Raw genomic sequence first — 17,668 nt, forward strand, 5'->3', positions numbered from 1 at the left:
ATGCATAACACGATTCCGGTACCAAGAACCTATCCAGTTTACTATATTTCAAACCATCGTCACTAATCCTAGTAAACTTCATACCACCCAATGGAATTTCGATGAGATTTGCCTTGTCAATGAAATCGTTGAACATCTTTGCCCTATTCTCAATAAATTCACAGTTTTTCCTTTTCGATCTTCGTCTTACTTCATTAAAATCACCACAAATAACCCAATCATCAATATCCACCTGCATAATATTGTCAAGACATTCCCAAAATTTTTGTTTCAAATTATCATTATGTGGCCCGTAAACGTTTAAGATAATAGAATCACCCGTTTTACCCGCCCACTGACCACGTATACCCAAGAAAAATTCTCTTTCAACTGCCCCAGAAACACAAAACCTAGAAGGGTCCCATATTAAAATTAACCCACCCGATAGTCCCACTGATGGTTTAAAAATATATTCAAAATTTTTATTACCCCATAACAATTCAATCATAAAATTAGTGACACGTTTTCTTTTTGATTCTTGAATAGCAAAAATGTCCGGATTATGAAAACGAATTAATTTTTTAATCCAATTAAATTTCTCTTTTTCGAGTTTCCCGAGTCCACGTACATTTAACGATATTATCTTCATTATAAATAAGATATAATAAGAAAACGAAAGAGAGAGAAAGTTACTGCCCTGACTCGGGTCCGATCCACTCAAGCCCAATGTCCGAGCCAAAATCTTTTAGGCCCGAGCTACAATTTGAGAGCGATTTTTCAATGCTTGATGTGGGATTACAAGGGGCTTTGATCTTTGGAGCCTTACCATCATTCTCTGATTTTTTTGAGCCAACGTTACAAGAACCTGCATTCACCTCACCTTGAGGATTTGAAATTTCAACAGAAGCTTTCGGCAGTGGAGGGACATGGGTAGCATTAGCATCAGTTTCGGTGGTGGCATCTTTAACATTATCATTGGCGGTTTTTGAAGTCTCTTTGTCACATTTTATGTTATGACAACCCGGGAGCCATTTATTTATTTCAAGTGTGTATCGTGGAGTTGGTAGAAATCCCGAAGGACAATCAACATCGAATTGTCTGTAACGACCCGCACTTTTCCGATCGTTCTATACTTATGAGATTAATATTTACATAAATTAAACCTTACCAACATGATAAGCAATCCAAATTGTTGAGACTTATGTTTTTGAAAAGAGTTTTACACAACGTTTGACCGTCTAGTTTGACCGATGATATCACGAACTATACAATATATGATAATTATACATACATATTTAACATGATCTAGGATGTTTTAATATCTCATTTTGTATTAATAACAAAAAGTCATAAGTATATTTTGAAACTACTAACTTAAGTTTTCAAAACAATAACCTACGTAACGTTATTTGACATAAATACTGATAATTTATAATGTTTATACATATATCGTATAAGTAATGTATTTAATCATTTTTAAAGGGCTTTTATACATAAAACAATATAAGTATATTTACAAAAGATAGTTATATTTGAATTCTCGTTCCGTTTCCTCAATAATCCTATACGTATATCTAGGGTACTATACACAGCTTCTAGAAGTATTTACTATTGGTATATACCAATAGAAATCTTCAATTATTGGAATAATATGTCATTCATGACATAATAAATTTTAACTTATCTTAGATATTTTCACTAAAAACCAAATTTTCAAGCCTATAAATAAGCACCATTTCTAACTCATTTTTACACATTCATTTTCTAAATTTTACTTCCAATTTTCACACACACTTGCAAGAACTCTCTCAACTTTTATTTTACTACTTCTTTCCAGCAACTTTACATTTTAAACTTGAGGTAAAAACTCTACTTCAACTCTTTTTCAATTCATATATTTAAAGCTATATATATAAGAGTTTATAAACTAGAACATAGTTTGAATGATTTCAAACTTGTTCGCAAACTAAATAGATCCTTCTAACTTAACTTTTAAAATACTTCAAGACCTGTAACATATCTTAATTATATGCTAACTTAACAAGGTATAACTTGGTTTTTCAAAGAACACCTTAAAAACTGAATTTACGACGTCGGAGTGCAACCGGGGGCTGTTTTGGGTTGGATAATTAAAAACCATCTTAAACTTTGAATTGGAGGTTTATTTTCTGGAAAACTGATTTTTACTATGAGTATGATAACACATAAAAATTTCATGATTTAACTCAAAGTATAAGTATTTTTAGAAAAATAATCATTTGAGGTTGTTTACATGATGGAAAATGATTAACTTCATAATTTTCACTAAAGTTTGACCTATGACCTGTGATTTCGAATACAAACTAAGGTATTTACAGTTCATAGTCTTAAAGAGGGACTCGATCCAAGGAAGTGACAAGTTGAATCAACGAAAACGGAGTTGTAACGAAGAAACTATGACCAAAACGAGATCGGATATCTAAGACTTGTTTAACTTCGGGATTAATTGGGAAAAATTAAATAAAATCACATATTTCTAAGATAACATGATATTTTATATATATGTACTTATAATTAAATTTTGTATGGTTCAGGATCACCCGCAAACAACACGAGAAGATTAATCATAAGATCCCATGTTTGTACGCAACACGTCATTTGACAACACCGGTACTTTATGTACGCAACACGTCATTTGACAACACCGGTACCGTGGGTCAAGATTAATCTCGACCAATACATATACGATGGGGTTTTATTTATTTCGTTAGGGGGTTTTATTTATTTCATTGCGGGTATATTAAACATCTAAAAATGAACCATTAAATTGAATTACTAACAACGAACTGCTAACTACGGACTAAGGAATTATTCAAAGTATTAAAAGTATAACAAGTATATATATGTGACGTTTGTTTAAAAAGAAAAGGTATTGATATATTATATATGGATAGGTTCGTGATATCAACCGGAGACCAAGTCAAATTATATATATCTTCAAGACAACAGTGAGTATATAGTCCCACTTTTAAACTCTAAATATTTCGGGATGAGAATACATGTATTTTATGTTTTACGATATGGACACAAGTAACTGAAAAATATATTCTACGTTGAGTTGTACCACTGGCATACTTCCCTGTAGCTTGGTAACTATTATTTACAGCGGTATTGTAAACGCGAATCCTGTTGATAGATCTATCGGGCCTGACAACCCCAACCGGACTGGACGACCAGTATTCAACGGTTGCACAGTACTTCGTTTCGTGACTACACTTGGTACGGTGTAGTAAGATTTCATAATAAAGGGAATATGCGACGTGATTAAATGTTAAGTATGGTTACCAAGTGCTCAACCACTTAGAATATTTTTATTAAAATGTTTATATATGAAATCTTGTGGTCTATATTTATATCGCTGCCGGCATTAAACCTATATCTCACCAACTTTATGTTGACGTTTTAAACATGTCTATTCTCAGGTGATAATTAGAAGCTTCCGCTGCATCATGTTGAATCTAAGCAGGATCTTGCGTACGCATATTTGTGTCAAAAATAAGACTGCATATCCAAGAACTTGTGTTGTAAAATATGCTAGAAATCGGGTTGTTATTATCATTTGTAAAGTTTGTAAGTCGAAGATTATCGCTAAACGATAATCATCTTTATTTTGTCCAAAGCTTGTATCAAAAATAAGGATCATGGTTTGTAATGTATAATATATGCAGTTTTTCTTTAAAAAAATGTCGCATATAGAGGTCAATACCTCGCAATGAAATCATACGTTATCTAACACGTTCTTATGGTTAAGGACGGGTTATGACATGTGGTATCAGAGCGGTGGTCTTAGCGAACCAGGTTTGCATTAGTGTGTCTAACCGATAAGTCGTTAGGATACATTAGTAAGTCTGGACTTTGACCGGGTCTGATTTAAAAACCATTGCTTATCATTGTTGGTTAAAATTTATATGTAAATATTATGTAGTACTAATGGGTTAGTTGTTGTATGATAGATGTCGGGCTCAAAACTTGTTATCACATTCAGCGACTCCGAACCAGAATCTTCAGATGGTGTTCCAGTCATTAACCTATCCGATGACGAAAATAATATCTTTGGGGAAGACTCACAAATTCCGGATGAACCGACTATAGAGAACCCGGAAAGTGAACCCGAGGAGGAAAGTGAACCCGAGGAGGAAAGTGAACCCGAGGAGGAAAGTGAACCCGAGGAAGAAATACAGGAAATTACAAAAGATGAGTTCGAACTAGGAAAGAAACGAAAGGCTAATGAATTAGAAAATTCAAATCCCGAGTTTAGTAAGGATGATGTGGCACCAACTCCACTAGACACTACCACCCCTATTCCCGCTATTCCTATTCGTGCTGTCCCAGCATCCAGTTCTTCAGCCCCACAGCCAAAATATAGGCAGACAGCTAGGATAAGCGTTAGGCCATTCCTTGAACCTAAACGTCCTAGAAAATAGACCAAACGATGCGCTGCCGTATTAAACCATGGGATCATATAATGTTTTGTATAATATTATTAGTGTGGTTTGCTTAATGTTCGATATAAGATAAGCATATGTAAAATAGTGAAGTGTGAAATGCAATAATTTTCCATGGTTAAGTATTATTTAGATGGTAGTAATTGATTCTGTACTAAGCTATTAAGTATGGACATTAACGGGTAGGTACTACCCTAGATATAATTATAAAACGCTAATAAGAAGAAAAGGCTTTTATAATAATACCTGGTTCATATTATTAATAAGCTATAATGTACTGTAAATATACACTACATCTATAATATTCCATGTGAATAATTATTTTCTTTTCATTCTTATAGAAGAATATGGCGCGATTGAACCGAATGACGGAACAAGAAATCCAGGAACTCATCAATCAACGAGTGAACGACAGAATGTTATGGGTCGAGGCTGCAAGAGGTGCTGCAGTTAACCCAAATCCTCGTGTGGGGTGCACTTACAAAACTTTTCAAGCTTGCAAGCCCTCATCATTCAGTGGAACAGAAGGACCAATCGGTTTAACCCGGTGGATAGAAAAGATGGAGACTGTGTTTAAAATCAGTGGTTGTGTTGAAAAGGACATGACCAAGTATGCATCGTGCACTTTACAAGATAGTGCACTCACGTGGTGGAAAAATTATGTGAAGGCTGTAGGAGGAGATGTAGCTTATGATACTCCGTGGGAAGAATTCAAAACAATGTTAATCAACGAATATTGTCCAAGGAACGAGGTTAGGAAGTTGGAAGATGAGTTACGAAGTCTGAAGGTTATTGGTACTGAAATCACCAACTACAATCAGCGATTCATGGAATTAGTTTTGCTATGTCCTGAATTGGTTCCAACCGAAGAACGGAAGATTGAAATGTACAAAGATGGTTTGCCCAAAAAGGTCAAGGCAAACGTTACAGCATCGAAACCTAAGACAATTCATGAAGCTATAACCATGGCAAAAAAAGCTAATGGATCAGGTCATCATGGATAAGAAAGCATCCAATACTGATGTGAAGGTATCAGGTAACAAAAGAAAGTGGAATGGAAATTATGATCGAGGTAACCAACAACAATCTTTTAAGAAACAAGAAACCATACAAGGTGCAGGTGGTGGTTCAAGCTTTGGTTACAAAGGACAAAATCCTTTATGCAACCGATGCCACAAACATCACTCTGGCTACTGTAATGTGGTATGCAACAAATGTAATCGAAAGGGTCATCTTGCTGAAGATTGTAGGGCTCTCGTTACAAATACAAATGGTACCAAGACTCCTGCCACCAATGCAAATAGAACTGCTTTGGCTACCATTACTTGTTATGGGTGTGGAAAACAAGGTCACTATAAGAGCCAGTGCCCGAATCCAGAGAAGAATATCGGACCTGCACGTGGGAGAGCATTTGTTATTAATGCTAGAGAGGCATGTGAAGACCCGGAGCTTGTTACGGGTACGTTTACCATTAATAACTTATCCGCATCTATTATATTTGATACTGGTGCTGATAGAAGTTACGTGTGTAGAGACTTTCACGCTAAATTGAATTGTTCATCATTACCTCTAGATGCTAAGTACATGATTGAGTTAGCTAATGGTAAACTAATTAAAGCCGATAAAATTTGCCGTGATTGTAAAATAAATTTAGCCGGAGAAACATTTAAAATTGACTTAATACCCGTAGAATTAGGAAGTTTTGATGTAATAGTCGGCATGGACTGGATGTCCAAAGTAGGAGCTGAAGTTGTGTGTGCCAAGAAGGCAATTCGCATTCCTTGTAAGGATAGAATGCCGGTGATGATTTATGGAGAGAAGGGTAACTCAAAGCTAAAACTCATTAGTTATTTGAAAGCTCAAAAGTGCTTGAAGAAAGGGTGCTATGCTATCTTAGCACATGTTAATAAAGTCGAAAAGAAAGAAAAAGAGAAGTGCATCAACGACGTGCCTGTGGCAAGAGATTTTCCTGAAGTTTTTCCGGAAGAGTTGCCGGGATTACCTCCATTTAGATCTGTAGAATTTCAAATAGATTTAGTACCAGGAGCCGCACCAGTGGCTCGTGCTCCATATAGACTTGCACCGTCCGAGTTAAAAGAACTTCAGAGTCAGTTAAAAGAATTACTGGATCATGGATTCATACGACCAAGTACTTCACCGTGGGGAGCTCCGATTCTATTTGTTAAAAAGAAAGATGGATCTTTTAGGATGTGTATAGATTATCGTGAATTAAATAAGTTAACTATCAAAAATCGGTATCCACTACCGAGAATTGACGACTTATTTGATCAACTCCAGGGATCATGTGTTTATTCGAAAATCGACCTAAGATCGGGCTATCATCAACTACGTGTCAAAGAAGAGGACATTCCGAAAACTGCTTTTCGGACACGTTATGGTCATTACGAATTTTTGGTCATGCCGTTTGGATTGACGAATGCGCCAGCTGTATTCATGGACCTCATGAATCGAGTTTGTAGTCCGTATTTAGATAAGTTTGTTATCGTTTTCATTGATGACATTCTTATCTATTCCAAGAGTGAGCAAGAGCATGAGCAGCATTTAAGGTTGATATTAGAGTTGTTGAGAAAAGAACAGCTATATGCTAAATTTTCTAAGTGTGCTTTCTGGTTGAAAGAAGTGCAATTTCTTGGCCACGTTGTTAGTAGCAAAGGAATTCAGGTTGATCCAGCAAAAATTGAAGCCATTGAAAAATGGGAGACTCCTAAAACACCAATGCAGATACGCCAATTTTTGGGTTTAGCCGGTTATTATAGAAGGTTTATTCAAGATTTTTCCCGAATAGCTAAGCCGTTGACAGCATTAACGCAAAAAGGGAAGAAATACGAATGGACCTCCCAGCAGGAGAACGCATTTCAATTACTGAAGAAGAAGTTAACTACGGCGCCTATTTTATCGTTACCTGAAGGGAACGATGATTTTGAAATATATTGTGACGCTTCGCGACAAGGTTTTGGTTGTGTTCTTATGCAACGAAAGAAAGTTATTGCATACGCATCTCGACAATTGAAGATTCACGAGCGGAATTATATGACGCATGATCTAGAACTGGGAGCAGTCGTGTTTGCGTTAAAGATATGGAGACACTACTTATATGGGGTTAGATGCACTGTGTTTACTGATCATAAAAGTCTTCAACATATTTTTGATCAGAAACAGCTGAACATGAGGCAACGTAAGTGGGTTGAGTTAATAAACGACTATGATTGTGAAATTCGTTATCATCCCGGGAAAGCGAATGTGGTGGCTGACGCACTAAGCAGAAAGGAACGAGAACCAATTCGAGTACGAGCGATGAACATAAAAATTCGCATGAATCTCAACTCACAAATCAAAGAAGTTCAACGAGAAGCACTTACTAAAGAAAATATAGGAAATGAAATAATGAAGAAGTATGAGAAGCAACTCGTTATACGGGAAGATGGAATTCGATATTTTGCAAACCGTATTTGGGTACCGAAGTTGGGTGGATTAAGGAAGTTGATATTGAACGAGGCACATAAGACAAGATACTCGATACATCCTGGAGTTGGAAAGATGTATCAAGATCTTAAGACACATTATTGGTGGCCTAACTTAAAGACAGACGTTGCAACATATGTTGGGGAGTGTTTAACTTGTTCCAAGGTCAAGGCAGAACACCAGAAACCATCAGGGTTACTTCAACAACCAGAAATCCCAGAATGGAAATGGGATGGTATTACCATGGATTTCATCACGAAGTTACCAAAGACTGCCTGGGGATACGACACCATTTGGGTGATTGTTGATCATCTTACCAAATCTGCCCATTTCTTGCCTATAAAGGAAACGGATAGAATGGAGAAACTATTACGATTGTATATAAAGGAAATTGTTTCAAGGCATGGAATACCTATTTCCATTATATCCGATCGTGATAGTAGATTTACCTCAAAGTTCTGGCAATCACTGCAGGAGGCACTAGGAACTCGTTTAGATATGAGTACCGCATATCATCCGCAAACCGACGGGCAGAGTGAAAGAACGATTCAGACTCTTGAAGACATGCTCAGGGCATGTGTGATCGATTTTGGAAACGGATGGGATAAGTATCTACCGTTAGCAGAATTTTCGTATAATAATAGTTATCATGCAAGCATTAAAGCTGCACCATTCGAAGCATTGTATGGAAGGAAGTGTAGATCTCCTATCTGTTGGAATGAAGTAGGAGATCGACAATTAACTGGTCCCGAGATCATACACGAAACGACTGAGAAGATAGTACAAATCAAGGAGAGATTGAAAACAGCCCGAAGTCGCCAAAAGAGCTTCGCCGATGTCCGAAGGAAACCATTAGAGTTTCATATTGGGGACATGGTTATGCTAAAGGTGTCACCTTGGAAAGGTGTAATACGTTTCGGTAAAAGAGGTAAACTGAACCCAAGATATGTAGGCCCGTTCAAGATCATCGAACGCATTGGACCGGTAGCTTATCGACTCGAGTTACCGCAACAACTCGCCGGAGTACACAATACCTTTCACGTCTCAAACCTTAAGAAGTGTCTTGCAAAGGAAGACCTCACCATTCCTCTTGAAGAAATCCATGTCGATGAGAAACTACAATTCATCGAAGAACCAATCGAAATCATGGATCGTGAAGTTAAACAGCTCAAGCAGAGCAACATACCAATCGTTAAGGTTCGTTGGAATGCTCGAAGAGGTCCTGAGTTTACTTGGGAACGAGAGGATCAGATGAAACAAAAGTATCCACACTTGTTTCTCGATGACGCAAAATAGGTACAATTTTAAAATTTCGGGACGAAATTTATTTAACGGGTAGGTACTGTAACGACCCGCACTTTTCCGATCGTTCTATACTTATGAGATTAATATTTACATAAATTAAACCTTACCAACATGATAAGCAATCCAAATTGTTGAGACTTATGTTTTTGAAAAGAGTTTTACACAACGTTTGACCGTCTAGTTTGACCGATGATATCACGAACTATACAATATATGATAATTATACATACATATTTAACATGATCTAGGATGTTTTAATATCTCATTTTGTATTAATAACAAAAAGTCATAAGTATATTTTGAAACTACTAACTTAAGTTTTCAAAACAATAACCTACGTAACGTTATTTGACATAAATACTGATGATTTATAATGTTTATACATATATCGTATAAGTAATGTATTTAATCATTTTTAAAGGGCTTTTATACATAAAACAATATAAGTATATTTACAAAAGATAGTTATATTTGAATTCTCGTTCCGTTTCCTCAATAATCCTATACGTATATCTAGGGTACTATACACAGCTTCTAGAAGTATTTACTATTGGTATATACCAATAGAAATCTTCAATTATTGGAATAATATGTCATTCATGACATAATAAATTTTAACTTATCTTAGATATTTTCACTAAAAACCAAATTTTCAAGCCTATAAATAAGCACCATTTCTAACTCATTTTTACACATTCATTTTCTAAATTTTACTTCCAATTTTCACACACACTTGCAAGAACTCTCTCAACTTTTATTTTACTACTTCTTTCCAGCAACTTTACATTTTAAACTTGAGGTAAAAACTCTACTTCAACTCTTTTTCAATTCATATATTTAAAGCTATATATATAAGAGTTTATAAACTAGAACATAGTTTGAATGATTTCAAACTTGTTCGCAAACTAAATAGATCCTTCTAACTTAACTTTTAAAATACTTCAAGACCTGTAACATATCTTAATTATATGCTAACTTAACAAGGTATAACTTGGTTTTTCAAAGAACACCTTAAAAACTGAATTTACGACGTCGGAGTGCAACCGGGGGCTGTTTTGGGTTGGATAATTAAAAACCATCTTAAACTTTGAATTGGAGGTTTATTTTCTGGAAAACTGATTTTTACTATGAATATGATAACACATAAAAATTTCATGATTTAACTCAAAGTATAAGTATTTTTAGAAAAATAATCATTTGAGGTTGTTTACATGATGGAAAATGATTAACTTCATAATTTTCACTAAAGTTTGACCTATGACCTGTGATTTCGAATACAAACTAAGGTATTTACAGTTCATAGTCTTAAAGAGGGACTCGATCCAAGGAAGTGACAAGTTGAATCAACGAAAACGGAGTTGTAACGAAGAAACTATGACCAAAACGAGATCGGATATCTAAGACTTGTTTAACTTCGGGATTAATTGGGAAAAATTAAATAAAATCACATATTTCTAAGATAACATGATATTTTATATATATGTACTTATAATTAAATTTTGTATGGTTCAGGATCACCCGCAAACAACACGAGAAGATTAATCATAAGATCCCATGTTTGTACGCAACACGTCATTTGACAACACCGGTACTTTATGTACGCAACACGTCATTTGACAACACCGGTACCGTGGGTCAAGATTAATCTCGACCAATACATATACGATGGGGTTTTATTTATTTCGTTAGGGGGTTTTATTTATTTCATTGCGGGTATATTAAACATCTAAAAATGAACCATTAAATTGAATTACTAACAACGAACTGCTAACTACGGACTAAGGAATTATTCAAAGTATTAAAAGTATAACAAGTATATATATGTGACGTTTGTTTAAAAAGAAAAGGTATTGATATATTATATATGGATAGGTTCGTGATATCAACCGGAGACCAAGTCAAATTATATATATCTTCAAGACAACAGTGAGTATATAGTCCCACTTTTAAACTCTAAATATTTCGGGATGAGAATACATGTATTTTATGTTTTACGATATGGACACAAGTAACTGAAAAATATATTCTACGTTGAGTTGTACCACTGGCATACTTCCCTGTAGCTTGGTAACTGTTATTTACAGCGGTATTGTAAACGCGAATCCTGTTGATAGATCTATCGGGCCTGACAACCCCAACCGGACTGGACGACCAGTATTCAACGGTTGCACAGTACTTCGTTTCGTGACTACACTTGGTACGGTGTAGTAAGATTTCATAATAAAGGGAATATGCGACGTGATTAAATGTTAAGTATGGTTACCAAGTGCTCAACCACTTAGAATATTTTTATTAAAATGTTTATATATGAAATCTTGTGGTCTATATTTATATCGCTGCCGGCATTAAACCTATATCTCACCAACTTTATGTTGACGTTTTAAACATGTCTATTCTCAGGTGATAATTAGAAGCTTCCGCTGCATCATGTTGAATCTAAGCAGGATCTTGCGTACGCATATTTGTGTCAAAAATAAGACTGCATATCCAAGAACTTGTGTTGTAAAATATGCTAGAAATCGGGTTGTTATTATCATTTGTAAAGTTTGTAAGTCGAAGATTATCGCTAAACGATAATCATCTTTATTTTGTCCAAAGCTTGTATCAAAAATAAGGATCATGGTTTGTAATGTATAATATATGCAGTTTTTCTTTAAAAAAATGTCGCATATAGAGGTCAATACCTCGCAATGAAATCATACGTTATCTAACACGTTCTTATGGTTAAGGACGGGTTATGACATTGTCCCTCAAAGTTGGGTTCAATGGTGACATTCTTTTCAGCATGTTTGACATTAGAAGTCTTAGGAAAAGAAGTGGCATTGTTTTCGAATTGTGGTACATAGGGAATATCCGGTTTGAAGGTAGGGATGGGAGGAGGCCCATCTTGAGGAATTGGCCCTTTAACAGAGTGATTACCTTCCATACATGTAGTGGTATTAGGCATTACTGATGGACTGTTACCGTGAGGTTTGGAAGCATAGGTAGCAGAAAACATTTTTTGATTCAACCCGTCATCATCAAGGGTCTGTTCGTACCCCTAATCATTTTTCTTTACAACATGTTTTGAAGACATGATCTGAGGCCCAAATACTTGGTCCGATTCTTTTTCATTAATCTTATTAAGAGGTTCTGCCATTCCAGTCACATCATTCATTTTGTTCACCACGTTAGCGTCTTCATTTTCAGATTCATGTTCATGAGTTTCGATGTTATTAACGGAAGAAGCCCCCTTCGATAGTTCCACATTTTTGTCGTCAAAGGAACTTTCTGGCACCCAACACTTTGAGTTATTATCACCATATATATCATCCGAGAACTCAGACTTACCTTCATCCTCTATGTGTGCATATTCATCGTTTCCCGGCATCTCAGAATCTGATATCCCGTCACTTCCATCACTATCCTCCTGTTTTGGGTTCATATCGATTTCAAAAAAACCCTTAGTTTCTTCCGTTACGTATGCAAAGAATAAAGATCTGTCGGATATGACACGCACAATGTCGTGTACCAAATGTGCATCACGAAGTTTAACTAACACTTTTGCCACCACAAGGTTTTGATTTCCTTTTAATGAACAGTTGGAAAAGTCTAGAGGTTCTCCCCACCAATTCGCTATAGCCCTAAAGGTATTTTCATTCCAAAACTGAACAGGGATACCCGTGATATTTAGCCATGTAATTCGACCTTGATATGAGTGTTGTTTGTCCCATTTACGAATGTTAGACATCCATTTATGGATACAATGGTTTTTGGCATTAAGAATAGATGAGGCTTGATCCTCGGACTCTAAAATGAACATAACTTCCATCCCCCCAAGGTACTTAACCTGAACATTGTCCAAGTTCTCCATTTCACACAAAAATAGGATGTGCTCAAGGTATTCAAGTTTAAGGATAATGCCAATAATAGCTTTACTAAGAAGATCATTATCGATATGTTTATCCTCAAGAGAAATTTCTCTAAATTTACCATTGCAATCCCAACGATTGAACCACCCTATGCTAGTCAATTCCTTCGTAATATCACTAGTGTGACCATCCATGTTACCTACCACTTTGTTAAACTTACGCCCATCTGTGAAGCCATTATTTGGAATATTATGGTGAATAGGGGTAGATGTAGGCCCAGGTTTGGTAGATGAGGTCTGTTTGGGTTTATCATTAGAAGTAGAAGCATTACGATCAAAGGCTTTATACGCCTTTATCCAACCATTACCAACATAAATAGAGTTTAATCTTTTGAGCAGAAATTTGAGGTCAGTAACATCCAAGAATTTAACGAATGCGAATTTACTCCCATTCCTAAGCCTTTTCGTGAAGGGTATGAATATGTCGTGCACCTGTCCGTATCTACTAATGAAACACCGAAGGTCTATTTTATTCCACGAATCTGGGAAACCGAATACCATGATCGACGTGGTTGGCTTTGGTACTTGATCAGGTGTTGGGGCAGTGGGTTCTTGTTCACTCACTCTAGGTTGTTGGTTAAGAGGGATATTGTTGGGATAGGTGGCTGCACCGTTAGGGTTTGTAGGTTTAGTTTCGTTTTTAGGATTTGATGTTTTCTCCGTACGACTAGGGTTAGGGTTAGCGGATGGCTTTTGTTGTTGCTTGTAAACCGGTTTAGGGTTAGGGTTGGCGGTTGGCCTCCATTGTTGCTTGTAAACCGGTTTATGTATATTAAGGTTTCCAAAACGATGGATAAGATTTCTTGCGAACAGGTTAGTTTTTGAATGTTTTGAGTTGCTTTTTCGTCTCCTCTCCACCACAGACCATCCGTCGTCTTCAGTGGGTAAAGGTCCCGTCTGTGGGGGATTATGGATATTGTGGGGGTGGTATTGTCGAGCCGATTGTGCTGGTGGAATATGAAAACGACGACGGCGGCCATTGGTGGCCGGAGTGAACGGTGAGGTTGGGAAGGGGTAATAGGTAGCAATGGTTGTCACTGATGAAAAAAAAAAAAAAAAAAAGTTTTGTAAGATTGAAGAGAAAAGATACCGGATTATTGCTTTGATTTAGGTTGAAGATGGTTGCTTTGATTTAGGTTGAAGATGGCGACGGTTCATCTTGAAAGGAGAGCATTTGCTTTGGTAGTTGGTTATATATAAGCTTATATGATCTTTGAAGGATCCGTATAAGAGATTTTATGTGTGGATTTGTTTCGTTACAGGGGATACTATATAGGTGAATTGAGTTCACAGTTTGATTATAGTTGTTCCAATATCCAACATATATTTTATTTAATTTTCTTTCCAGGTATTGCTTATAGCGTTCACGACTCAACACTAATTCTTAATATCATCTACTTTAAAGTAAGGTAAGTATCTCAACTGCTTTTATGATTTAAACATCCTATTTAGGATTTTGACTAAACGGCTCTAACTTTTTACTTGGGGGAACGCCCAACTGCTCAAGAAGTGTTTCATGAAATGTCATGTAAAAATATAAATATGTTGTCAGTAATGTATTTCATTATGTTTGGATGACAAACATTAAGAGCTTAAAAAAGTAGAGCTTATAATTTAAATGAGCTCATAATTTTAAACTTTATTATTTGGTTGCATAAAAAAGTAGAGTTTATGATAAAATGTAAAGCTTAAAAATTATGGTTTTTTTTTTTTTAAATTTTTTTTTTATCTAGTCTTTTTTAAACAAAATAGAGTTTATGAACGATAAAATTACTAATATACATTTTCTATATAGAATTACTAAAATTTGGATCTTTTTAAGTCAATTCACAACTATAAGTTTCAGTCACTTTAACAAACACATAAAAATAAAAAAAAATAAAAAATGATCTCCTGCTGGAAGCCCTTACACTTTAAACTAACTCACCTATAGTTTGACCCTTCTGCCTTATAATTTATAAGTTCATGGATACTGCAAGTAAATGTCCTTGTTCTCTTTTTTATCTTACACAGTTCATGGATAATGTGTAATTCATTTAGTTCATCGGATCAGGTTGTAAAACTCGGTATAACTCGGCGAGTTCTCCCCCGAGTTCTCCTTTACACTTGCTCACCAAGTTCTCGAACTCCAACTCGATCAAAACTCGGTTAACAGCCGAGCAACTTGGTCAACGGTAGATTTATTCAGTAATTCGGTCAAAAACTCGGCAACTCGGTTGGATTTGTGATAGGATTATTCTCCGTTTATAAAGAAGGGTATATCTTGTACTTCTTTCGTTATATACTGTCCATGTTTATTGAGTGAAAAAAAAAAAAATGTAAAATAAGTAGATGAAAGATCTGGGTGTTCTACTTCACAGAAAGTGGCAATTAACATATGATCATCTACTTTCATATTCAATTGTTCATACCCATAAAAAGAAAGAAAAAAAAAAAGCATGGCCATGTATGAATCTTGTCTGATCAATAGCAGTGGCGGAACTTGAACCGGCGGGGTAAAACTAATGACAGGGGTAAAAAAAAAAAAAAAAACTTAATTTTTAGGATTTTTTTTAGTGTATATATATATATATATATATATATATATATATATATATATATATATATATATATATATATATATATATATTTTCAAATCCAGGTGAGTCGGATACCACCCAACGGATACACTAAAATCAGCCACTAATCGGTAGGTACTTCTTACATTATTCGTTTAGTTGCTATTTTTTTTTTCCTTAGCTGATTCATATTCCTTCCAATCTTATAAGTAAGGTGCTTATATTGCATTATCAGTTTATATCAATAGCATGTGACAAAATGTATGTTCTGCCATAAAAGTTGACTTTCTAGTGTAGTGACACTTTTACAATGCAATGCTATATTGCCTAAGAACTTAAAACAAAATCAACAAACAATATCAAAAAGTAAAATTCATATGTACAACTAGAAAATCAACTGCAGGAACATAGCTTTTTAAAACATATAACACTATGATTGTATTTCACTTGACCACAAAAGTTACAAAAACAACTAGAAGATAAAACATAACTCAATAACATTCACATTAACGACACGATATAACTAACTGTAATTTTCACATTACAACAAACAAAACCTATGAATTAAGATCATCCCAAACATTAAAATCAGAACTAGACTTGTCATAAGTAATCACTTTATCTTGACAACCAATAATAAACGTACTTTTTGTCGAATCCAAGTTAACCAAAGCATGAGCAGTACCAGCTGGGCTAACAGCAACTGCAACATCATTTTCAGATAATGTCACTTGAGCATAACCTTTTCTATTACCATTATTTTCTAACCGAAACATCGTTCGAGCACCCCAAATCAACAAAGTCTCATTACAAGTATGGTGTCTATGATTACCTCTTAACCCACCAGGTTTAATTTCACCAACATGAATTGATGTACAAATCAATGCTCCCCCTTTAATCCCTGATCCAAAAGCAATTGAAATAGGATCTAACATCCAACCCCTAGCATCTTTTGTAATTGGAGATGGGAATTTTGATGGGTATCTAATGATATTAGCTTCATGATCTTGATCAGTGTAAAGATTAAATCTTTTGTTAGGGTTTGATAGAAATTGTGAATTTTGTTGGATTCTGAGGAAACCCCATGTTAAAATTAGGAAAATCGTTAACAAAAAAGGGAAAGATTGGGGCTTTTTCAAGAAAAGTTTCAATCTTGAAAATCTTGATTCTAGGGTTTGTAATTGAGAAGGGGTGCTGTTAATTTCAGTGCTGTAAATTGGGATATCATTATTTGGGTATGAATTTCTTCTAGGGTTTGCCATAATTTGATGAATCTCACATCAATTTCTCATAGATATTTCACCTTTTATTTATGTGTAGACTGTAGAGTGTATCTGTAACTCCCGCTCCATCTTCGATGCATCTTTGGGCAAATTGTGAAATTGGGTTAGGAAGTATCGGTATGTTGTATTAACAGTCCTTTTGTTAACAGTTTTATGTTGGCTGTAACATAATAACTTAGCTGAGTTAATCTAATACAGTGTCGACATCAAGGTCGACCTTTAACGTCACGGTGTTGGTGTATTAGTGCTGACCTGACTTTTCATAAAGAAGGTCAGGGATTCGACTCTCATGAACTGCAAAATGATTTTCTTAAGGTTAGTTTCCCATTTCATGAGCCTCGAAGGTCATAGTAGGGGTGTTTATCGGTTCGATTTTCGGTTTGTTCGATTTATTCGGTTCGGTGTATTCGGTTTTGAAATTTTTTTGAGCAAAATCGAAAACCGAACCGAAAACCTAATTCGGATTCGGTTCGGTTTTCGGTTAAAACCGAATATTATGAAAAAACTGAGAACGATGGTAGTTTAATTGTGGCGTTACTGATGTCTTAGTTATTTATATTCTAAAACAGTGACGTGCTATTATATTATCAAGAATTTCGATGATTCTTTAATATTTACAGCTTAATTATGATGTTTACTGTTTCTGTTATTAAGAAGAAAAACATA

At 35.3% G+C, this 17,668-nt stretch overlaps 1 protein-coding gene across 1 annotated transcript; it reads right to left on the reverse strand.

Moving 5' to 3' along the window:
* Nucleotides 1-16,178: 16,178 nt before the first annotated feature.
* LOC139888717 (uncharacterized) lies at nucleotides 16,179-16,981 on the reverse strand. Its single transcript, XM_071871710.1, has one exon. The coding sequence runs from the start codon at nucleotides 16,979-16,981 to the stop codon at nucleotides 16,277-16,279; it is 705 nt and encodes a 234-aa protein (XP_071727811.1). The 3' UTR covers nucleotides 16,179-16,276.
* Between the last annotated feature and the right edge of the window lie 687 nt (nucleotides 16,982-17,668).

This window comes from Rutidosis leptorrhynchoides, chromosome 1, assembly GCF_046630445.1.
Source record: "Rutidosis leptorrhynchoides isolate AG116_Rl617_1_P2 chromosome 1, CSIRO_AGI_Rlap_v1, whole genome shotgun sequence".
NCBI classification, from domain to species: Eukaryota; Viridiplantae; Streptophyta; class Magnoliopsida; order Asterales; family Asteraceae; genus Rutidosis; species Rutidosis leptorrhynchoides.

Excerpts from the sequence above, each read along its gene's own strand:
- LOC139888717 (XM_071871710.1), bottom strand. The coding sequence starts at position 16,981 with ATGGCAAACCCTAGAAGAAATTCATACCCAAATAATGATATCCCAATT.